We start from the raw sequence: 24,615 nt of genomic DNA on the forward strand, positions 1-24,615 counted from the left end.
TGTTTGAACAGAAGGATGCTCTTAATCTGGATGGTGATGTAATAAATCTAGTATATTTTCCAGTATGAAAGATTTGAACGTAAGGGAACTGTAAGAATATTGCAAGTTTGAAATACAACAGCTTAAACTGGATGCTGAAGCATAAGGAGTGCAATAAATGCATTCATCTTTGGATCAGCTGATAGTCTGAACCAAAGTATGACCTTGGATATGTTTGTTTGTGAAGGGAAAGACAATACTCAGGAGTAATTCTCTATTTCTGGGCATCTTAGTTTATCCAGCACAAGCTGGAGTTTGCTTCTGAGTACTTGAGATTGGATATTGAAGCACATGTACAAAAGAAGCAGTCATTGCTTTGATTGAAACTTATTTTACCGTAACATTTTCCTCTTTCCCAACTTCTTGGTTTTTTGAGCACCATTTGAAGAGTGCCTTGGAGTAGTAGACGGAAGCTTGGAGACACCAAGTATATACATATGATTTGACAATGACGATGCTGCTGCAGGCCCCTGCATTGATTATAAGTTAGACACTAGAAATTTTGTAACTCCAAAAAGACAATGCAGATTTGAGTCACCTTACCATCAGCCCAGTTGGCAGCCAAGCTGTGTTAAGGATCTGATAACTTCTGTCCTCACTTTCTCTTACAAAAACAAACTCCTTTGGTCTATCCATATCAAATTCCTTTAAGAATTCCTTTCGCTTTCTCAAAAGCCTGGAAAAAGTGTTCCAAGCACATATAAGATTCATGTTTCCACAATAGAAATTTAGAATTATGTATCATGCACATGCTGGTCGAATACATGCCCATTGTTCTGCATAACCTGTGACATCAATTCTGAATATATGAGAAGAAAAATCAAACGTACATATGCACAATGACAATACAATCACTCCTCCATAGAGAGCCCAGCCCATACAGAAGCTAACAGGACAAGAAAACACAAACTGGCTAGTTCCCTCCACCATTCTGGAAGCCTTTGCACATGATTCTTCCACATGATGTCATGGCAAAGTAGTGGAAGACTGGACACTAGTACAGTGTCCCTTGAAATGAGTATGGAGGTTGTGCAATGGGAACCGTGGCAACTTGATGGCCAAAGGCTGACATGGAGGAAGATCTTCATGACCTAAGTTTGGGGTCTATCCGCATCAGCCACAACATGAGAATGCTGAACGCTATCATCTTGATTCTACCTCTATGCACCTTGACCAATGTCAATTTGGTGGGGAAACCCTTCAAACATGTGTATTTTGAACGCATTTAGCAGTTGTTCAACTTTCAAGGTGCCCTCATAGCCCATTAGACTTAAGAAAGAGTATGTTGGATTATGGCAAACTTCCTTCCACATGTAAGTTGTGGCTATGAAGATATGATAGGGTTTGCATTGAGAAAACACATGTATGAACACAACAAGAATATAGTAACTCAGACAAATATGCAAAATGCAAAGAGTGCACACAAGGGGAGAAGCGTAAAATTTGATGAATGAGTGAATGCTGAATGTAAATGAGATGAATGTACATAATGCTCAAAGGCAGAGTAATCAAACAGCCGATGACTCTGGAGGGAGTGGGCTGAGCGAAGTGTCGAAGTCTGTTGTCCATTAGAGATAGATCCCAATTGCAGTAACCACCACTCAGAGGAGAGGATGATATAGAAAGTGCTGAAACTCAAAAATGACCTACTGTAGATGCGAATGCAAATCCGGATGATGTTGAAAAGTGATGTAAAACTTAATAAAAACTTGCTGTAAATGCAAGAGTGGATTAAGATGATGCTAAAAAAGTGCTCCAAACAATGGACAGCAACAAGGCAGCTTGTAGGGGTAAGAATGTTGTAGTCAACCAGGTCATAATGATCACGATAGTAGTTGTGCACACTCAAATAGGGCCTACAACAGTCAAAAGAGGGCTAAAGTGATGGTGATAGTAGCTCTCTCCAAACACGTGTGGAAAGCCTCCAGAAGGTCACTGCAGCATCTAAAGATGATGGACAGATTGGAGAGACTAGGGATGCAAAAGGATTCAAAATATGCAAAGTGGCTGGACAGAACCCTATTTAAAGACACATGAGCCAATCAATAAACTAGGGTGGCACCCAAACACTTCAGGTGCATGAAATATGGGCACCAAAACACTTAAGGTAAATTTGATATTTGAGTTTTGGGAATGTTTAATGAGCTTTATAAAAGGGGTTAAATTTTATTAACCCTTCACTGTTTAACACCCCTCTCCGCCCAAAAACTTGAACCAAAAGAAACCACAAAGCATAGCTCATCCAAGCGGGCTCATTCCAAAGTTCAAGGCATTGAACAAACGAAACACATTGGCTGCCTAATGGCCTACTGAAACTAGCTTTCCTCCTCGGATAGGGTGGTAAATAACCTAATTAAACACTAATTATAGCAAGCATAAAGTTCACGTAAACTGAAAATGCACACTTTACTACTTTAATCTTGGAGATTTGACACCTTGTTGGCCCCAAAACTAGTGCCCCTTGTAGTATTGCCTTATCTTATATTGCAAATGGAAGGAGTACAACTAAGATCCTCTGATCTCCTCAGTTAATCCAAGTGCCTCTTGTTGTCAAAACTAAACAGCAAGCCTCTAAACCAATTTGCCCCTTGGTTTGCTTGGGGATTGGCTTTCACCCTACTCCTTGAAGGACCAATTCAGCCCCAAATCTGATATCACCTAGCTAGTCTCTTGAATCTCCTTGAAATTCCTAAATTTCAACTGTTGGAATTCCAGCCCTAGGCCTTCTCTTCCTCCGATGGCTCAAGTTGCTGGAAAATGTTGAGATAACTTGAGGGATGGCTAGGGGATGAGAGAGAATGATGTAGAGAGAAATTTTAGAATCTCGTCGCGAGAAATGCTGAAAAACAGCTGCTGCCTTATTCAAATAGCCATGGAAGCTATCATCTACAGCTTAGGACCACCAGAAAGTGTAATGTTCCCTCTTATATGTTATCATCTGCACCAAAAAGACCTTGGGCTGCTGTCATCTGCTCCTAGAGGGCTCCAAACTGTTGTCACATGTTGTAGGACTAATCCTTACTGGCTACAAATCACATCAACAGCCTCTCCTTGCTCTCTAATAGCCTTCTTCTCTCTCAAAATGGCTGGAATAGACTTCCAAAAGCCTCTAAAAACGTTTTCGCCACTTACATAGGCAAGTTTTGCCAAGTGGCAGTCTTCTAATCCCATTTTCGAGTATTATCTTTTTATTAAATAATTTTCAAAATATTAATTCTAAAAATTGATTTAATAATTATTATAATACTCAACAAATTAATTTCACCAACCAATACTTAAATTGGCTAGGCCCATTTGTCTTCCAAGTATCCTTGAGCAATTATTGACCCTTAGATTGGTATTAATCAATTAATTAATGCCTAATCTCTAATGTCACTTGCTGACATTAGTGGCCAATAAATTGGTCTAGGCCAAAATCTAACACCAAGTACTATCTAATACCTATTAAGCATAACTTATTACAACTTTTGCCTTTCACCCCAATTGCTATGTTGGGATCTTGGGTCCCACACTCTAAAATAATTAACTTGCACCTTGCATGTGCAAGTCATATTAGCACATTTGATTAACTTTTAATCGAATGCTAAGCAAAAGCAATAAAATTTCATGCCCTCTTGATAAACCATCACCATGAAATCTTTGCAATTGTCCTCAATTGCACTGCATTGTACCAAAGAAAGAGCATATTGGACTGGAATTTCCATAAGGTATCATAGTCACAACATTGACCACTATTGTCCAACCATGCCATAAGTCCCAAACCTGCTAGAAATTTCCAGTCAGCATATACATAACATAAAACTGAAAATTAGTCTAAAACTGTTACTAGAAACCCATTGGATACATCCATAACTTATTTTTCTCAATTGTTCTAACTTAACAATCATAATAAAATATAAACCATGGCTGAAATTGTCAATGGCATTTACTAATATGTTGTTGTTCATGGAACCAACTGTAAACCATTGAAAATTAAGCATAATCTAACCATAAACTCATCAGAGGATTGATCAATGATCACAAGCTACTACGAATGTGATCCCAAACCGATCAATACCTAATATAAAACCAGATGCAAAACTAATCCCAGAAGTGACCATAAAAGGTTCTCAAGCTGATCGAAATTTAATCTCAAAATTTAGGCAAAAGCTCGTGTCCAACTGATCGTGTTGTGTTCATCACGCCAATCTTTTCTTAAAGTTTTTTCAAAGTGGTTAACCTTTTCCTTTTTTTCACAACAAACTGATCCCAAACTAATGCAAAAGTATAGTCTCAGAGCCGTAGTAACTACCATACTCATCTATATACGTCTCACAGTGACTAGTACACTAAGTAGTGACCCCATGGCAAACATACTATCAACATAGTACCTTGGATGCATGTTGAATACATTCGAGATTCACTATATACAAGAGCTGTCCAAAACTGCTGGAGTGAAAGTGCTATCTTCTCCCTTGAGTATCAAGCAATGCTTTGGACTTCCCGCTTGCTGAACCTGACTAAGCTTGAAGAACCAAAGTCGGGTCTAATTGAAAGATGTATTGATAAAATTACAACTGAGAATGGTCTACCAAGTCATTCTTTTCCATCTACTTCACATCTATTGGTGAAACAATGCTAAAGCTTTACCAAGAAGCATATGGAAACTTTACTTCTAACTTACTTGCCTCAAAACCTCCACTAGGTTATAGGTCTTTCTTTTTCTGAGCATTGCGGTGCTTTAAGCTTTCACATTGCTGCAACTTCAACTTACCTAATATGATTGAATTAACTAGTTCCTCATGTGTGGCTGACATGCTAGGAGCACCAAATGCGTTAGGAAACATTCTTGTTTGCATACTTTGGACCATTGCAATGTGATTGTGCATGGGAATTTGCATACTACCAACCATATTCCAATACATTGAGCCTTGCACACCACGCATTGGTTGCTACATACCATAAGGAGTTGTGCCATACATCCATGTATGCGGACCCTAACAAACTATAGCATGGAAACTAGTGACACCACCACCACAATACCCTAGCTGCCCCATCATTGCTTACATACCCAACTGTTCAAAACCCATTGGATTGGCACTACTAAGGTGGCCTTGCATATGCATCATTTGCTTATGCTCACTATCCACATTTGGAACATCATGCTACTGTATTGGCTCTTCCTTTGGTGCACCTTGTTGTCTCGAAGCTCTTGAAGGCAATCTCCTCTTCTTACCTTTGCTCCTCTCCCTTATGGGGTTTAAAAACATATGAACTAAGGATCTTTTGCCAATTGTACACACATTTCATTATTGTCCTCAATTGATCTTTAAACCAGTCATCAAATTTCTCTTCCTCTTGCTAATCATCAACTTCTAAATACCTAGAAGGATCCATATGTTAGTCTAAACCAACATTATCAACTTATTGTCCATGCTGTAAGCCTTGTCAAGGATCAAGCCTTGCATTTTGCCCAACACTTTGCGAATTTTCAAATTGAGAGTCCCTGCTTGATCCCATCTCACTATCTAAATATATTATTGCTGTAATGCTCAGCTAAATACAATTTCAACACTATAGCAAAGCTTCTGAACTTCAATCAAGTGCCTCATGTCCACCAATTCAAGGAAATTAATGGTATCTCGGCGATGGAACCATGAAATCAGCTTTCCTCCTCGGATAGGGTGGTAAATAACCTAATTAAGCACTAATTACAGCAAGTATAAATTCATGTAAACTGAAAATGCGCACTTTACCACTTTTATCTTGGATATTGGACAACCTGTTGGTCCCAAAACTAGCATCCCTTGTGGTGTTTCCCAATTTTATATTGCAAATGGAAGGAGTACAACTGAGATCCTTTGATCTCCTCTGCTACTCCAAGTGCCTCTTGCTATCAAAATTTACTAGCAAGCCTCCAAACCAATTTGCCTTGGTTTGCTTGGGAATTGGCCTTCATCTTGCTTCTTGAAATACAAATTCAGCCCCAAATTTGATATTGGCTTGGCTTCATGAATCTCCCTGAAATTCCTCAATTTCAGCTATTGGAATTCAAGTCCTAAGCTCTCAATTTTGAGCATGCATCCTAAGGTGGCTGTCAAACCCTAATTTCTGCTATAAAATAGGATTGATAGCAAAGATTGACTGAACTCTCTTCCTCACATGGCTCAAACTATTGGAAAATTCTAAGATAGCTTGAGAGATGACTGGGGGATGAGTGAAAATGCTGTAGAGAGAAATTTCAGAGTGCTGAAAAAATATATGCTACCTTGTTCAAACAGCCATACAAGATGTCACCTACAACTTAGGACCGCCAAAAAGATTATTGCCCCCTTTTATATACTGTCATTTGTACCGCAAGGACCTTGGGCTGCTGCTACCTGCTCTTGGAGATGCTCTAGGACTGATCCTTGGTAGCTACAAATCACATTAGCAACCTCTCCTTACTCTCTAACAACCTTTTTATCTCTTACAATGGTTGGAATAGACTTCCACTAGCCCCTAAAAACGTTTTTCCACTTGCAAGGGCAAATTTTGCCACATGGCAACCTTCTAATCCCATTTTCCAGCATTATCCATCTTATTAAATTAATTTTCACAATATTAATTCTGAAATTTGATTTAATAATTATCCTAGCATTCAAAAAATTAATTCCACCAACCAATAATTAAATTGCTGCGCCAATTTATCTTTCAAGTATCCTTGAGCAATTATTGACCTTTAGACTCTAACATCGGGTACCACCAAGTACCTGTCACGCATAACTTATTACAACTTTTGCCTTTAGCACCAACTGATATCTCGGGGTCCTAGGTCCCAAACTTTGAAATAATTAACCTTGCACCTCACATATACAAGTCACATTAGCATATTTGATTAACTTTTTATCAAATGCTAAGCAAAGCAATAAAATTTCATGTCCTTGTAATAGCTACCAAGACTAGAGGTTATGAAGAACTACCTCTCTTCTTTCCCAAGAGATCCCACCCCAAAGCAACCATGGTATTGATCAATGGGTACTCGTGGAGTCCCAAGAACCTACCAAGACTACAAAGGTGATGATTATCTTCCATCGGGAGCCCAATTACTTTTTTTTTGTCAGCTTTTCTGTTGACTTTTCTTTAAAATTTCCAAATTTTCTTTAGCGAGTGTCTGTGGGAAAAGGATCCTTGGCTCCTATCCATATCAACCCAAAACCACCCAACCACCCCATGTAGGTCATCTCATTGAATCCGCGTTGATACCCCTTTTTTCATCTTACAAGATCATTAGTGTCTTTAAATTATCACCTTATGACAGTTGTCACCCTTACTTGTCTAGGACTCAAGTGTCACTAGTTTTAAGGTTTCTTATGACGACTAAGTCATTTTAGAGTTGGGTTTTTCTATGACACGACACTTTGTGCAACCCTATGAAAAAAGTGTGGCATTTTTCATCTTGGACTTTCTAACATTGTAGTTTCATTCATTCATTGGTACATTCGCTAACATTTTTGTGATCGAGTATCATTATGCATTGATTCTCTCTCTCTCTCTCTCTCTCTCTCTCTCTCTCTCTCTCTCTCAAACACATCTATCATGCACAACTACTTCACACCTAGGCCAAAATTGGTATCAAAGTGGCTTCAGTCATTGCCATTGCTTGTGGCCACCTCCATCGCAGCCATTGCCATTGAGCACCATACCTCGACTACCTACTATACAAAGCCATTGTCATCATGCCAGCTTTAATCACCTTGACTAGTGGCTTTTGATGGTTAAGTGTCACCATGCCACCATTGTCAACGTCATTCGATCTTTCTATATTGTGAATGTCATCAACATCAAGATTCAACCACCTTGAAGCTCTTGCTTACACCTTTGACTTGTCTGTGCAATCGTGTACGTCAATGCTCCCTTCTGTGGCTATCACCTTGTCTCAACCAAGGATACACTGTCCTCTATTGCCTACACAATTATCACTAGACCTATCTATACCACCTACAGCTTGTGTGCCTCCATTGTCTACAGTAGTTGTAGCTGCCCAGTTGAGTGTTGATGACTTCCTAAACATTGCCTTGGAACTAACCAACTCCCTTCCCAATTGTTGTACTTGGGACACACTAACCTGCACTTGCCATCTATCTATCACTACATTCTCCAGCACTCCGACTTGCTACGCAACCCTATCATCTTAACTAGTCAACTACCTTTCCATCCCACATGCCATATCATCACCTAGATCCACTAACCTTCACACTACTTGCCGATAGTGCCACGTCAACACGGAGACCTACCGCCCTAGGGCATCTTCATCTTGGTTGATAGTTCAAAATTCTCAAACTTCATTTGAAAATATTATTTATTCATTCTTTCATTTCTCTAAGGTCTCTATTTACACTCCTAACCTCTAGTCAAGCACAATTTCATATAAAATTTGGAGTTTTTTGAAAATTTCTTCAAATTCAACCAAATTTCATCTTCTAGATTTTGGGGATTCTCATAAATGCATCAAATTTCTTCTTTGAAGTGCCAAAGTTAAACTTCAGCATTCATAAAATTTAGGGGGTTTCCACTGTTTGGGCTCAATTTCACCAAAACTACATCAATAAATTTGGGCCTTTTCTACAATATGGCCAAATTTTATCAAAATCAAGGCTCAATTCCACTTAGGTGCAACATCCAACATTAGTCAAGCAAAAACTTTACCAAATTTCTCAAATCTCTCTTCAATTTATAGGTAAAATTTGGGACTTTTGACAATTTCAAACAAATTCACTGTAATTGATCTCCAATTTGGCAAATTCTTCAAGATGGATGACAACTCATCCATCATTGAACAACATTCAACGTAAATTCAGTAAGCATCTCTGCAATTTCTTTCTACTATGTTGTAATAATTGGGGCTCTATGACACCCAAAATTTGGGGCTTTTGCCTCAAATCACCTCCTTTGAACTCAGAATTGGTCAATAGAAACCAGCCTTCCTCTGAGAGGGTGGTAATAACCTAATTAATCAATAACTATAGCACACATTTAAAGCACATAAATAAAAATGCACAATTTACCACTTATTCTTGGACAATGGACAACCTATTTGCCCTAAAACTAGCACCCCTCATGGTATTTCTTTATCTTTGATTGCAAATGGATGGAGTAAACTAAGATGCTATAATCTCCTCTACTGATCCAAGTGCCGCTTGCTGTCATAAATGACTAACACATCTTAAAACCAATTTATCCCTTGGTTTGCTTGGGGATTGGCCTTCAATTGCGCTCCTTGGATAACGAATTCAGCCCTGAATGTTTGTGCCTAAAGAGCCACTTGAATCTCTTGAAATTGCCCTAATTTCAAAGATTGAAATTCAAGTCTCTATGCCTTCAATTTCTGAGCATTCTTCCTGAGCTAGCTGTCAAACCCTAACTTTTTGTGTAAATTAAGATTTATAACAAAGATTAGTAAAAATTTCAATCTCCAATGGCTGATCTTGCCGGAAATTACTGAGAAAGAATGAGAATAGATTGGAGGATCACATAGAATACAATACCTATCTAGCATAAATTGTTACAACTTTTGCCTTTGGCACCAACTGATGTCTCGAGATCCGGTCCCACATTGTGGAATAACTAACTTGTTTCTCACATGTACAAGTCACATTTGCACATGTGATTAACTCTTTAATCAAGTGCCAAAGCAAAAAAGCATACTGCACTGGAATTTCCAGAAAGGTATCATAGTCAAAACAACATTGGCCATTGTTGCTTAGCCATGCTAGTGTCAAACCCTTGCCCAAAAATTACCAGCCAACAAAACCATAACATAAGACTCATAGAGAATCCAAACCTGCTGCCAAAGACCCATAGAATGCATTTCTCAGTAGCATATCTCAACTGTTCTAGCCAAATAACCATAGCAAAACTAAAATTGAGTATAAATCATGGCTGGACCATCAATGGCATTTATAAAACACGCTGCTGCCCATAAAACCAACTGAATATTATTGACAACTGATGATCATACATGATGCAAACTAATGCAAATTATAGTTTCAAAGCTGCAGTGAACACTATACCATTTTACATACCAAATTGCAGTGATTAGTACACTGAATAGTAACCTCATGGCAGACATACTATCAGCTCACTATCTTGGATGCCTGCTGAATACGTCCAAGATCCACTATACATGAGTGTTGTCCATCACTGGAGGAGTGGAAGTGCTATCTTCTCTAGATCCCAACTCTGCTGAACCTAACTGAGCCCAATCCAAAGTCTACTCTAACTGAAAAGTCTTGGGATAAAGGTGCAACAATTAAGGATGGTCCGCCAAGTCATCCTCTTCCATCCACTTATCATCATTGGCAAATAATTTTGAACCTCCACTATCTTCTAGAAACTTTACATTTGATCTTTCTCTCTTTATGTGCCGAAATCCGCCTAGGTACCAATATCTCATCCAACTCCTCAACCTTTGGCTGAATTTCAGCAAATACATCCTCAAGCACATCACCATGAAAAGGCCTCAACAAGCTCACATGAAAGGCAATGTGTGTCAGTCAATGTGGAGGCGATTTCATACTATAAGCAATATCGTTGATCCTCTCCAACACCTAGAAAGGCCCCTAATATCTCATACTTAGCTTTGGATACAATCTCTCTCTATCTTTCATCTTTCTCAGACTTGCCTTTTCAAAAGACAGCAATACATAATCACCCTCTACAAACTACAAAGAACGTCTATGGCAATCAACTACCTTCTTTTGCTTGTCTTGAGACCTTTGAAGAGTATATTCAACCTTTGCATGGGTTGTATCCATGTTTTCCGCATAACGATTAACCTCAGACATCTTGTCCTTTGTGTGCAAAATGAGGGGCACTTTCTTGTCATCTTCAACAACCTCAAATGGAGCTTTGCCAGTGAAACTATACACTGTATTATTGTATGCACACTCTATTAAGGATAAATATTGCCCCCACTGTGACTTATGCTCAGATACATAGTATCTCAAGAGATCAAGCATTGTAGAATTTGCCTCTTCTGATTGACCATTTGTTTGTAGATGGAAGGATGAAGAAAATTTCAGCATGGTATCCATGTTTTCAAACTACTCCTTCTAAAGTAAACTAGTCATCCCAGGGTCTTAATCACTAATGATCTACTGCACTTACAAATAACAGTCCCTATCCCATTATTCCCCGTAGGTGTCTTAGAAAGCTGAAAGATAAAGTCAATGACAATGCTCTACTGAGGCCTATCAGGAATAGGCAAGGGCTACAACAAACCCAGCATCTTTTGTTTATCGTACTTCATTTTCTAACGTATGATGCATATCTTGACAAACTACTCAACATTGTGTCTCAAAGAAGGCCAATAAAAGAAATGCTCCACTTCTTTAATTGTAGCATCAATACCTCTATACTCTACATAAGGACCATAGTTGCCACAAAATGCATTTTCTAACTTTAGGAAATGTTAGCCAATTTCATAAACGTTAGAAATAATTGAATTTATTTTTCAGTCCCCCAACATTAAATGCCCTTTTGTTTTTTTACGTAACATTTTTTAATTAATAATATCCAATGAGTTGTAGTTTTTTTTTTACATTTAGTTTCTTTACTTCATGTTTCTTAATTAATATTGCTCAACTACGCCTACTTCTCCCTCTCCTCATTTTAGAGAGGGATCTTGACAAGGAGGATCTTGATAGTGTTGCGGGACTGTCTTTATGCAATCGCCCCAAAAAGGAAGCATGAGAACTCTCGATTTGCTACCCAGCCACTCTCAAGAAGATGCCGGAAGAACCCAACATGTCTACTCTTACCAGCCGTCAATTCCTAGCGAGTTATACTAATTGTTAACTCACTTACTTCCTAAGCCCCCCGAACCTTGTACAGCCTGCCCAAGTCCCCCGGCCGGTCATCTCTCGTGCTGTTTCCCCATAAGTTACATTCATTAATGTAACATTTCCTCCCCCTTAAGAATAGGTTTCATCCTCGAAAACGATACTTGGAAGATCTAACTGTAAATTGGGAAACCTTTTTCTTAAAGTGCTTACTCGCTCCCATGTTGAACTGTCTTCTGAAGAATCTCTCCATTTTACCAAACATTCTTGATAAATAGTATGCCTTGTTCGTCTATTACGAACATTTAAAATTCTTTTAGGTTCATGTGGAATAGATTGGTCACTGAATAGCTCCTCAATCTTATCATTTAAGACTAGATTATCCATATCACCCAGCTTATTTCTTAGCTTGCTTGCATGGAAAACTGGATGTGTTTTACTACCAGCAGGTAGTTAGAGCTTGTAAGCATGTTCCCCCACCCTCGAGTATTGTGAAAGGACCACAATACCTGGGTGAAAGCTTTGGACATCGTCCCGTTTTCATGATTTTAGTTTGTCCAGGCACTTTAAGATAGACCAATTCCCCTTCTTCAAAGGAGATGTCTCTTTGGTGAGGATCTGCATAAGCTCTAGCTTGGTCTTGAGCTTTCTTAATATTTTCTTGAGCAAATTTTAACATATTATTCATATCCTCCAAAAAGTCTTTTGCTGCCTTAACCTTTTCCTTATACATTCCTACTGCATAAGGAGCTCTGGGCTGAAACCCATACATTAGCATAAATAGACTATATCCAGTGGAAGAGTGTTTGGCACTATTATATACAAACTCTACTATCGGTAAATACTCTTCTCAATTAGTTTGCCTTTTACTTACATATGCTCTCAATATATCTTCAAGGATTTGGTTAACCCTTTCAGTTTACTCATCAGTTTGCGAGTGCTCCGCCGTGCTCATGCTAAGTTTAGTATCCAACTTCCTAAATACAGCACATCAAAATTGACTATCAAATTTTCTATCCCGATCACAAACTATATTTGCCAGAAGGCCATACAATCGGTATATGTTCTCTATGAACAATCTTGCCAATTCTGGTGTTTTAACATCAGTTGAAGTTGGAATAAACCTAGCCATTTTGGTTAACCTACCACAATCACCCACACAGAGTCATACCCCCCTCTGTGTCCTGGGTAACCTAACAATAAAGTCCATGGAGATACTCTTCCATTTTCCCGAAGGAATCTCTAATGGGTGGACAAGTCCTCCCATTTTCAATCTTCCAGCTTTATTAACCTAGCCCTTTTTACATTTGACCACATAGTCAAGGACGTCCTTATTCATTCCAAGCCAATAGAACTGCCTTTTAATAAGACCTTAAGTCTTATTAACTCCTGGATGTCTCGCACTAGGGGTATCATGACACTCAAAGAGTATCTCGCGCCTTATTTCTTCATCTTTCGGGATACATAACCTACCCTTGTAGAGTAAATAACCATTATCAATGGCAAAATTCTTCCATTTGAATCCCATTTGAGCAACCCCTGATGCTCCATTTTCTTGTTGAACATCCTCAGATGTTCCTTCCTCAGTGGAGACCCTTCTATTTGGATCCCCATTTTCAATTACTTCCCATATGTTGGAATATGCCAGATCAACCTAGCATTTCCCTTTTGAGAATTCAAGCAAATCAAAAGTGAATTGAGTAAACTCAATTCATTTATGATGGACATTCTACTGAGTGCATCAGCCACTATATTGTACTTTCCTTTTCTATACCTTATCTCATAGTCGAACTCTTGAAGGAGTTCGGCCCATCTCGCTTTACGCCCTTGTAGATCCGGTTGGTCATTAAGCCACTTAATGCTTTCATGATCCGACAAGATCAAAAGTTTGGCACCGTATAGATAGTGTCTCCATTTCTTCATTGCATGCATACAGCTTCCTCTCATAAACAGAATAATTCCGTTTTGCACGGTTTAATTTCTTGCTTTCAAAAGCAACTTATTGCCCTATCACTGGCATCAACTTCAACCACGAATGGTTTATTGGGATCCACAATAAATAGTACTGGAGCTGTAGCAATAGCTACCTTAAGTTTTCCAAAGCTTTCATTTTGGTCTATTCCCCAATTAAAGCTCTTCCCTTTCCCTTTAAGTTGGTCCGTCATTGGAACAGCTATCTTAGCATAATCTTAAATGAATCTACGATAAATCCAGATAAACCTAGGAAGATTTGCAGCTCTTCCAAGTTCCTTGGAGATAGCCATTCAATAATTGTCCTTACTTTTTCTAGATCCATCTTGATTCCTTCTTTCGAGATAATATGTCTCAAATATTTGACCTCTTGTGTGAAGAATTCACATTTAGTTTTCTTCGCATAAAGGGAATGGGTTCTTAAAAATTGGAATACTAACCATAAGTGTTCCAAATGTTCTTCTCTTGATTTACTAAACATTAAGATATCATCCAAGAAGACTACTACAAAGCGTCCTAGATAGGGTCGAAACACACTATTCATTAGCTTCATAAATATAGCTGGTACATTTGTGAGGCCAAAAGGCATCACTAAAAAGTCATAATGTCCATATCTAGTACGAAATGTCATCTTAGGAACATCCTGGGCCTTAATTCTTACTTGGTGATCAAACGTGTCTACTCTTGCCAGCCATCAATTCCTAGAGAGTTACTAATTTATAACTCACTTACTTCCTAAGTCCCCCCAAACCCATATGGGAGCCCAAGTCTCGCGGATGGTCATCTCTCATGTTGTTTCCCCATAAGTTACATTCATTAATGTAGCAGATGGCAAAGGGGAGGCAGCCTATATAAAAGAGGTAGCTTGAAAACTTGCCAACCTGCAAGAAATAGGACTAACTGCCCCTAAAATAGGGCAACTTGATGCTACAAGTGTCGCATGAACCCAAAACAAGCAGCCACCAGCCCATGGGCTGCCTAAACAGCAAAGAGGGATGCCACATGGCTGTCCCAAGGGACAGAAATAACATGGAAGATCTGCCACAAAAAGCAAAAGAGCAATGTATATGTTGGGCAAGTAAAACTAGGGAAGGTGCCCAAGAGGCTGCCGGAAACGCATAACACAACCCTTAGTGGAATTTTCTTACAATGCCTCTTATCACCAAAGCATTAAGATGGCTCCATTCTAAGCCTTGTATGAACAAGATTATCTTAGTCCATTTAACTTTTCTAACCCAACACTAAAGGTAGAAGCCTCTAAGAAGATGCTAGAGAAGATGGATGAACAAGTTAATGCCATAAGACATGATAATTAAGTGATTCTGACCAATACAACCAGTGCCAATTTCCAGAGCTCCAACATTCTTGTCTACCTTGAACTAACGCTCACAACTAGAAGATGGATGCAAAAAGAGACTAAGACATGACATGACTGCTGATGTACTTTGCCAAGCTGGTTTAGAATATGGGGTTTTGTCTAAGGAAGATTCAAGGGGAGTCACCCTCCTTGGAACTTGCCTTACAATCTTGAGAATTCTTGGCACCTCCTTATTGCCCCTCCAAAGAAGTAGAAACCAAATCCCACTCTAAAGATGAGGGAGGAGAAGTCATCCTCTTGTGGAATTGGTCATGTAACTATGCATTAAGTAAGAGCTGACACTTCAACTAATCAAGATTGGCAAAGCGGGCAATGAGATGATTTGCTACATAAAATTTGAGTAAATGGGGAGCATCTTGTTTAGGACAATTGGCTTAAGAAGCTCTACAAAATGAGAATCACAGGGATTGCCACTCTCATCCCCATTCTATCTAGCGTCAATGTCAGCTTTCCATGCACTACTACCTTCGGGCTTTTCACTGCTGAGCTTGGCATCTCTTCCCCTTCACCTGCAACGTTTGCATTCCAGCCCTCTGCCCTAGTTGTGTTTTGCTTTCAGCCTACTCTCCTTCTGCCGCCCAACAACCAGTTACCAGGCATCATTGTTTTGCTGTCAGCCATCTTCACACAGCTGTGTTTTGCCTCCAGCAATCCATTCCGGCCATCATCACTGCCTTGGCTTCTTCATCAGATTGCAGCATCAAGATTAGTGATTTGCTACACTCAAGACCTGTCAGAGTAGACATCATCCTCCATCCCTCAGCCCACTCCCACAAGAGACAGCAGCTGTTGGACAGCCCTCTGCTCCTTGAGGATCTGTTGTAACATACCTCACTCGGTTTCTTCATTGAGTTTCACTTTGCTTCAGCATTCATTCATAATCTTTCTCTTCTTCATTTGTGTTTTTGGCTAAGTTTATTTGTTAGTCATATTCGTACACACAATCTATGTTCTTTGCAAAATCTAGTGTATCCTTACAGGCCCATATGTCATCTCATCCACAATCCTCTAGGACAGTGTGGGCTGATGGTATGGAACACAATACTTGTGATAAGAGCATGGCCCATGCTGGCTCAAGTGTAAGGCCACTTGGCTCTATGGCTAGGAGGTGAGCTTGATGTTCATCCATCCATGTTTCTTTTTATATGCTAGTATTATTATGTCAGGTTAATTTGTGTAGGTTGGATTTGTGTGGCCAAGGGAGGTCAAGGCAAATGGCTAGGACAGCCTAGCCCAAGGTGGTATCACAATAAATGGTCAAAGTGGTTTGTGTCCACAAGGGTAAGTTGGGGACCCAAAGCAACCCAAGATGGGAAACCATCACGTAGGTATTCCAATGCAGCCAACAAAGGGCTAACTTGGAAAGTTAAGTTCAGCCATAGAGCACTATTTTTCAGGCAGTTTGGGCAGACCTTAGAGCAGTAACCAAGCTATACCCAAGAGATCAAGAGATCTAGAGAATAGAAACACAAGAGCAAGGCACGAAAGTAGGTAGTGCCCACTTCGCCAAACGTAAAACAGTGCTACAAGGTACCACAAAAGTGGTTAGCCTTTCATGTCTCACAATGTTTGTACTTGAGATCTATCTCGATCCTCTAGCTTATCGAGATTACAAATAGAAAAGTTCTCAATGAAGAGTGAAAGTTTAGTTTACATATGCGAATTGAAAGACCTACCCACTCAGCCAAAATGAAAGACATAGTGCTACATTAAAAAAAGAATACAGGGGCCACAGCAAAGACACTCTGATAAACTTTTCCAGAAGGAAAAAGAGTAACGAATGCAATGGCTAGCCTTTCGGCCGAATATTTGACCAGATTTCTGCCAGAGAAATGTGAGAAAAACATACCTTACCTCAGCTTGGAGTTGTAGTTTTGCTTCCTTTGCCCTTCTCAGCTGGCATGAAGCCTCCAGAAACTCCTGAAGGATATGATAACAGGCAACAATTCTAGCTCGTGAGCATCCATTTTTATAGATCCGACGAAGCTCATGAGCGTTACGCAGAAGCTCGTTTAATTTCCTCACCGCTTGCATTTCTTCGAAATCCTGCTCCAAAGGTCCATACTTCAATATGTACTTGTCCTCGCAATCAGTGTCCATTGGTCTTTCAGGACCTCCGCTGACGCGCCACTGTGCATATCCGACCAATAGTAGCAATTAGTAGGAGGCTGCTTCTTCCGTAATCTGCCATGTTTCCACCAAAAAAAAGAAACAAATGAGAGAACCGACGCCACAGGATTGGTAGAAATTGCCTGCAAAAGCTCGAATAGACACAGAGATGTGCCAAACTGTGTCGACAGACTCCGACCCCACGGGAGCAACGTGCGATTGGAAATTTGGAAACACTTCTTCACGGAACAAGTTTTCGCCAAGTATGTTTTCAGCTTTATCCTTTGCTGGCCAGGCCAGGTTCGCTAAGATCTACTCGTGGCTTGTGTTGCACAGTATGTGAATTTGCCAAGTTCATGAACCTTTTTAGTCTTATTCGCTTTGCATTTTTGTGAGCAGCTGGAAATAATCATGCTATCAATTCTAAGTCCATTTGTTCCATGAACAACTGCATACCTAATATACAAGACTCTATGTGAATAGACTGTTTGTTAAAAGTATTCACATAAGCATGTAATTAATCATATACACATGTACATTGTAATATACGACATATATCTTTTTACATGCAATAATGCACTTACTTGTGAGGTGTTTGTTGAATGTGCTCTCTCTCTCTCTCTCTCTCTCTCTCTCTCTCTCTCTCTCTCTACACCTTTATCTATAGATGTTAATACATCTCTTTATCTATATGGCATAATGACAATTAGTGCTTACTAGGGGCTAATTTTTAGGTGAGCAATACAATTTTTTTTCTCAAGGTTATTTTTAGGAAGACTTCAAACAATGTATTAAGTATTATCCTACAAGGGCCTCTCAATTTCAAGCATACATATTGTGCAAAAGGGAAATTGTGAAATTGCTTATATTTCATAGGCTTGGTTTTCCAAAAATATTGACATGTTAATGACAATGGTTTAATTATGGATCCATTTAGGTCAAAAGAATTCGTAATGAAATATGTAAAAGAGAACACAAAAGAGACATATACAAAATGTGACCAAAGTAGACAAAGTCAAGAGTTGTTAAACCTCACTTCGATAGTCTAAATGATTTAAAAGATAACGATAAACATCCCCAAATATACAATGTATTTGCAAATAAGATAACACAATTAAAATGAAATTATTAAAAGTTGAAGTAACATAATAAATGCACTCTAGTGCTAAGCAATCTATGAAGAATCGTTAAGGAAAATAAATGCTACAAATGATAGTCCACCCAATCTTGTTTTAAAAAGATTTTTTTTTCTCGAAAACATATTTAATTAAAAAACCAATGGTACCTCAACTATAGCATGCATTAAACAATTGGTAGATCAATTATGTGAATGGCTAAAATGTTTAAGGAGGTGGCATTGGTCTTATAAAACTGTCTACTACTTGAAAAGACACAAATAACAGTTCTTATCAAGAGAAATGACTAGAAATATTAAACAAACATTTGAAAAATAGCAATGATGCTCACTCATATTTGAAGATGGTGTATGAACCTTAGCACAACATGAGGCAATGATCGGACCTAGGTGCAATTTATGCACCCTAACCAAGCATAACAAATCAAGGAATTCATGATATTGAAAGAAGCAAGGGATCCTCAAAGAATGTGATCTTTGGATCAAGACCATCTAAGGGGGCCAAAACACAAAAACATTAGATGTATGCCCTATGCTGCACCTCCAGAAAACCACATGCTAAACAATCCAAATATGGCAATATCAGAAGCCGCTCAACAACGTGAACAAGGGTTCTCCTCATAATGCCATATGACATTAAGGTATATGGATTGTTCTTGCAAGCACAACTAGATTCCCAAAGCAAGATAATACCCATAGGTGGGACGATAAAGAAAAAAAGGGAAACATTGTTAAATTAGAGAAGCAAAAGTTGATGCATACTATACCCATGAAAATTTCACCAAGTGCATTGACTAGGGAGCACAAAAGACCAAGCTTAGTGAATTGGCTCTTCTAGTTTCACACATGTGATCGTTTAAATGACAATGAAGATGAGTGAGGAAAGTAAATAAATTTAAAATTATGCACTTATACAAAACAAATCTTAGCACTACTAATTATAAAAAAATGAGGATTCTAATCAAATTTCATTATGCAATAATCCTAGAGATCCAATTCTTTTTGTAAATGTTACAAACTCAAGTGCAATGGATTGTACTTCGCACCACAAGTGGAAAGGAGACATTGACTCATCTATATCAATAAACCATTGAACCTAGCCACAAACATTCTTAAAGTTGAAACTTTATTTTGTGTGATAGACACCTTCTTCAAGAAACTAAGATATGACACATGGCATTCCTTCCCAAAGTCCACTTTATTTGTCTCCTTTTCAAAAACACTAACCATATGAAACACTTCCTTGACCATGGTGCATTCACATATTATCTTGTCTTGTATGCAACATCTGTTGCACCTTTACTTTGAGACACAACTTGTTAATGATAGTACAAAAGTTAAGATGCCTAGTCTGTACATGTCAAAGAATGCCACAAAGAGAAGTTTGAGATTACATTTGCTTAGTCAAATATTCTAGGATGTCATAAACATGATCACTTAATTCTTGGCATTTTCTCACTTAATTTAAGAGGTTTCTATGACAGAGTGACCAAGGGTGCTCTTCAATATATACACCCACTTGCATGGCAATGAATGTTTACCATATGGCAAGGGCACCAAGTCCTATGTATGATTTTTTTGTAGTGAAACAAACTTAGATTGCATGGCTTTCTCCCAAGAGTGACTATCACCTCGATGCATAGCCTCCTTTTATAAGTAAGGGGCTCATCAGAAACTATCATCAAGAGATAATACATAGGAGCTTAAAACAATCAAGAGGAAGTGAGGCTCTAACAAAGCATCTCGAAATCAATGATGGGGCATGTATTGCATGTCCTCTCAGTCTAACATCATGATCTGCACAATAGGTGAATCTTGGTCCACTACATCACCAGAGCAATTGTAGGCTTTCTAATTGGGACTAGCTATATTGTAATAGGAGGACCCTCCTAAAATTTTACCTTGAGTACCTCAATCACCTACTTTGATCTCTTATGCATCTTATCCTCATGAAACACACAACACCATGGTTTTGCAGATAACCTTTCAAGCTTACCAATAAGGTTCCTAGCTCTCTCTAGGAGGTCTTGCATCTTTTTGGTGAAGCTACATTGAATCATTAATTGGGATTTCTTTAAATCAAGTGGTCATTTTATATCGACAAACATATACTCTAGTAATAGTGAAGGTGGAATAGTCAAGTTTAAGGGTCATGCATTCCATACTTGGTTAATAAGGATCGAGCTAATGCCAATGAAAAATTGGATCTTAGAATATTGCAAATGGAAAAGAGAAGAACCCATGGGATGCCAAGCACTTCATGGGTAGTAAAAATGATAAGGTTTAAGATATCATCAAGCTTGCACTAGATAACACCCATATCTATAATGTGAATGTGTGTGAGATTGTAAAAGACACATGGGACCAATTGAACAAGCTATTTGTGGCTTAGTCCAAAAGCTCCAAGTTTGGATGGCTTATTGAGTTTTTAGATTGGAAATGAAAATTTGTTCTTTTTAGCATCTCATTTGAACTAAATGTTGGCAATGTTTAAAGTGTTAGAACGGAAGGTGCGCTTTGAGGATGCACCTAAAATTGAGACTAGCTGGCCTTTCGATTCAAAAGGAGATGAACATGGTTTGCTAACCCATCTTGTATGTATAGATCTCAAGATGAAAGAAGACATAGCCATTAGTTATCTACTCAAGTCTTTTCTTGAAAAGTATGATCATGTGAATACTAGTCTCATAAACATGCCTTCTCCCAAGTTAGTTGAAGTTGAAGCTTCTCTCATGGAAGAAGAGAAGAGATTGAAGATCAAGCAAGAGTCCAATTTGGTACCTCAACATGAAGCCCTCTACAACAAGTTCAAGTTCAAAGGGAAGAACAAAGCCAATCAAAATGAAATGATTGTATATGACTCACCACAAACCACAACACAAAGAGAAATATTTTTTCCATAAGAAAAGAGCTCAAAAGGCATCCATCAAGTAGCAAGTCAAAGAAAGTGATGAAAAAGAGGACAATGAAGTAAGAAAAAATCACAAACACATATAATACATTTAAAATTAAAAAAGGAAAAGATAAAAAAATAACCCCCAAATAAAAGATCTCATGCTCACACTTAACAACAACACCCCTAGACAAGGACAATACCATAACCTAGTAAAGCAGAAACTTACCAAAAAAACACACATGCAAAAAAAAAGAACCCAACAATCCAATCCATCAAGATGCATTTAAGGTCCCCATTAGAAAATAAAGAGAAAGGGGATTATATCAAAAGAGAGACAATTGCACACCAAAACACACCAACAAAACTAACCTTTATTTCACCAAGAGAGAAGAGAAGGGGTTTAAGAGAACAAGTCTTCAAAGAGAAGAAGAGCTTCAAAGGTGAAGGAATCCATCTCGTTTGAAAGAGGAGAAGATAAAACAAGGATTGGGATCTGCCCATCAGGAGGAAAGACTCCATAGAATACAACATCAAGTTCACTAGGTATGTCCTACATCCACTCCTATTGACTCCGTATTGATTGATTCCACCATGTAACCTTGAGATCTACATGTGCTTCATCTTCGCTCCATCTTTTTGACACATTAACCCTTGCTTTCAAAGCTGGGCTATGACTTTGGCTGATGTCTTGACAATTGATTGAGCACAATAAGAACTCTAATGGAATCCTAAGTGAACCCAGACCTCAATTTCTTGGATATTAGACTCATTGCTTGGATCTTAGGACTAGCCTCTCTAAATGGTGATCAACCCAATTGGCCTTGGAACTCACTTAGAGCACCTAAGAAAGAAGGCCACAGCCCAACTCACCTTGTTGAGCTTGAATCCTAACAGTTTGGACCCACTTGCAGTAGAACGGGACTGACATCCTGACCTTGAGCCGTGCTTTATGATATAATGCTATAGGAAGATATTACTGACCTTGGAAGAGCCAACTTCACTCTCAATTAGATTGAAGGCGTTAACCTTGACAAGGGTACTAGTGAGCACTCTTGGCAGATCAAGTAAACATTTGAGAACCAAGGCTAAAGGAAAGAGCCCCAATCTTAAATTGATCAAGCTACAAAAGTTCAGGCTTAGAGAACCTTAGAAATGGAAACTAATCATAATTCACCATGGTAGACCTCAAGGGTTCACAAGGACCAAGATAGTAAAACTTGGAGCCCTCATAGACTTAACGATGATATTGTTTTGCTTTGAATGGTGGTTTCTACCCAAAAGTTTTGAACACCTCAAATTTTATACCCTAAACCTCCTTAGTGCATAAACAAGGTACCCTAGTTACACAACTCAATCTCTGGTGCTAGTTGAGGGACCCAACTAATCATCCTAAACTACCATAAGATTGCACTAGTCTTAAGTTGCACTCTACAAGGCCAACTTCCAAACTTGCATGAGAGGTTACATATTTGGGTGGCGGTCTACCCTCAGCACTGCAATAGAGGTACCTTGCATGCAAGCTTAGGAGTGCTCTTAACATAAGTCATGAGGTGGGACCATATCACTAGTGGGCATAGAAGCTAGAACTCTCCAACATGTTCAACACTCATCACAACATCCTCAGGTCCAAATCACCATTGACATGGCTAACTTGCTAGACAACACAAACTTGAGCAACTCATACACTGGCCTACACATCACCTAGGTTAGGTAAGGCACATTCTCAAAGACCATGCATAACTATATGATCATAAGCCATGCATGCACTAGTGTTGCACAAGTAGTCACAATCCATATATATCACATGCACATTAACTCACATATTGCATAAGTCATTTACATAAGAGCACATGTTCATGTTGATGCATTTCTCTTTGAGGCTCACCATACATGTTTAAGCACACGATTTTAACCACATAACACTTATAGGTGTGAGTCAAGCAACAATAGGATTGCATCACTTGCACATGCACTTCACTCACTAGTATAAGATGTCACCCCAACCAACCTTAAAGCAACCATCCTAGGGATAGGCAAGGCACAAGCATCGGGAATTATCCTTAGGGTGAATCCTCAATGCCAACAAAGGCTAGAATTGCACATAGTAGTTAGCAACTTGAGATCTAGAAAACCAATCACCCTTGCAAGTGTGTCACTTTTCACTTTGCAAATGCATGAAATCACCATCTCAAAGGACCCCAAAGAAATCATACTATTGGTTTTAGATGGAGTCTAGTAGCGACTATAGGTTGCTAGCATTTGAATTTGCATATGGAAGCTCAAGTTCATCCTCCAATACCCTTAACTATTTCTAAAGCACATCACTAGGAATCATGGTGCATTGAACTATCTTATAAAGATCCCTACTACGAGCCATGGTGCTTTGGAGGCAACCAGTTGAGGCCTAGTTACACATCACCACAAACCTTAAGTTGCACTCATATCCTTGACATTGCACTTAATGTCTTGACTAGCTACATTTAGGCCTTAGGGAGGTTGCATTGAATTTGGGACTACCAATGCAGGAAACCATACTTGAATTGAGGAAACCTAAGTGCCTAGAAGTTATGACAATACAAAGACAAGGGTAGGGTAGCACAAGATCATAATCCCTAGCAAAACAAGGCTGATAAGAACTACACAAGGCTTGCGTAGGAATGACTTGATATATTATCTAATACTCTCACACAAGTGACCCTAGACTTGTCTAGATGGGGTAAGGAGAATCAAACACAAGGTTCCTAAAATGAGCATCTGGTGGTCATGAACAAGAGGCTGTAGCAATGAGCTATTACCCATGGAACACATAAAGTGCCCTCACTCAACCTCTAGGCACCTTGACTTGGCATATATTGTTGGAAACTTGCTCTCATTAAGATTAGTACTCATTGAAGGAGTCTTCTTCTAGATTTTGTGACTACAAGCTATCAATCTAGTAGGTAAAAGAGCTTCAAGACTCATAGGACTCCAAAGGACATGACAACAAGAATGAAGTCAACACTCTTAGTTACATTCCTAGCCATTGCAATTGCTTAAGCCTTGTAGTGCTAACATGTCTTGCAACTTGACATCATAGACGTTGTTGAAGACTAAAATAGCTTAACTTATTGATCAAGGCTCAACAAAAAAGGCCAATGCATATCGGTAAATGATCTTAAGGAGTGTGTGTTGATACAAACAATGCCTTGAGAATGAGCATGCTTAGGCAATGTATTTACTCAACCATGATTTAATCGTGGAACTAGTACTATTAGAGCTAAAGAAGAGGCAATAACCTCTCAAAAAC

General features: G+C 38.8%; 1 protein-coding gene across 2 annotated transcripts; it reads right to left on the reverse strand.

Annotated features, from left to right (window-relative positions):
- Window positions 1-29: 29 nt before the first annotated feature.
- LOC148021581 (ribosomal RNA small subunit methyltransferase G) lies at window positions 30-17,690 on the reverse strand. Of its 2 annotated transcripts, none has more exons than XM_087697000.1 (5): window positions 17,442-17,690; window positions 17,215-17,319; window positions 17,039-17,109; window positions 583-715; window positions 30-499 (listed from the first exon to the last, which is right to left on the reverse strand). In XM_087697000.1, exons 2-5 carry the CDS (start codon window positions 17,287-17,289, stop codon window positions 269-271), a joined length of 510 nt encoding a protein of 169 aa, XP_087553126.1. In that variant the 5' UTR covers window positions 17,290-17,319; window positions 17,442-17,690; the 3' UTR covers window positions 30-268. The 2 variants fall into 2 exon arrangements, with proteins under 2 accessions (XP_087553126.1, XP_087553127.1); XM_087697001.1 differs by having other exon boundaries at window positions 30-509; window positions 17,442-17,679.
- Between the last annotated feature and the right edge of the window lie 6,925 nt (window positions 17,691-24,615).

Source organism: Lygodium microphyllum, chromosome 17 (assembly GCF_053477565.2).
Source record: "Lygodium microphyllum isolate KBCC chromosome 17, Lygodium_microphyllum_v1.1.10, whole genome shotgun sequence".
NCBI classification, from domain to species: domain Eukaryota; kingdom Viridiplantae; phylum Streptophyta; class Polypodiopsida; order Schizaeales; family Lygodiaceae; genus Lygodium; species Lygodium microphyllum.

Coding starts and splice junctions, on each gene's coding strand:
- LOC148021581 (XM_087697000.1), bottom strand. CDS start 17,289: ATGGACACTGATTGCGAGGACAAGTACATATTGAAGTATGGACCTTTG. Junction 17,110..17,214: donor ATTTCGAAGAAATGCAAGCG/GTGAGGAAATTA, acceptor CATATCCTTCAG/GAGTTTCTGGAGGCTTCATG. Junction 500..582: donor GGCTGCCAACTGGGCTGATG/GTAAGGTGACTC, acceptor AGGGGCCTGCAG/CAGCATCGTCATTGTCAAAT.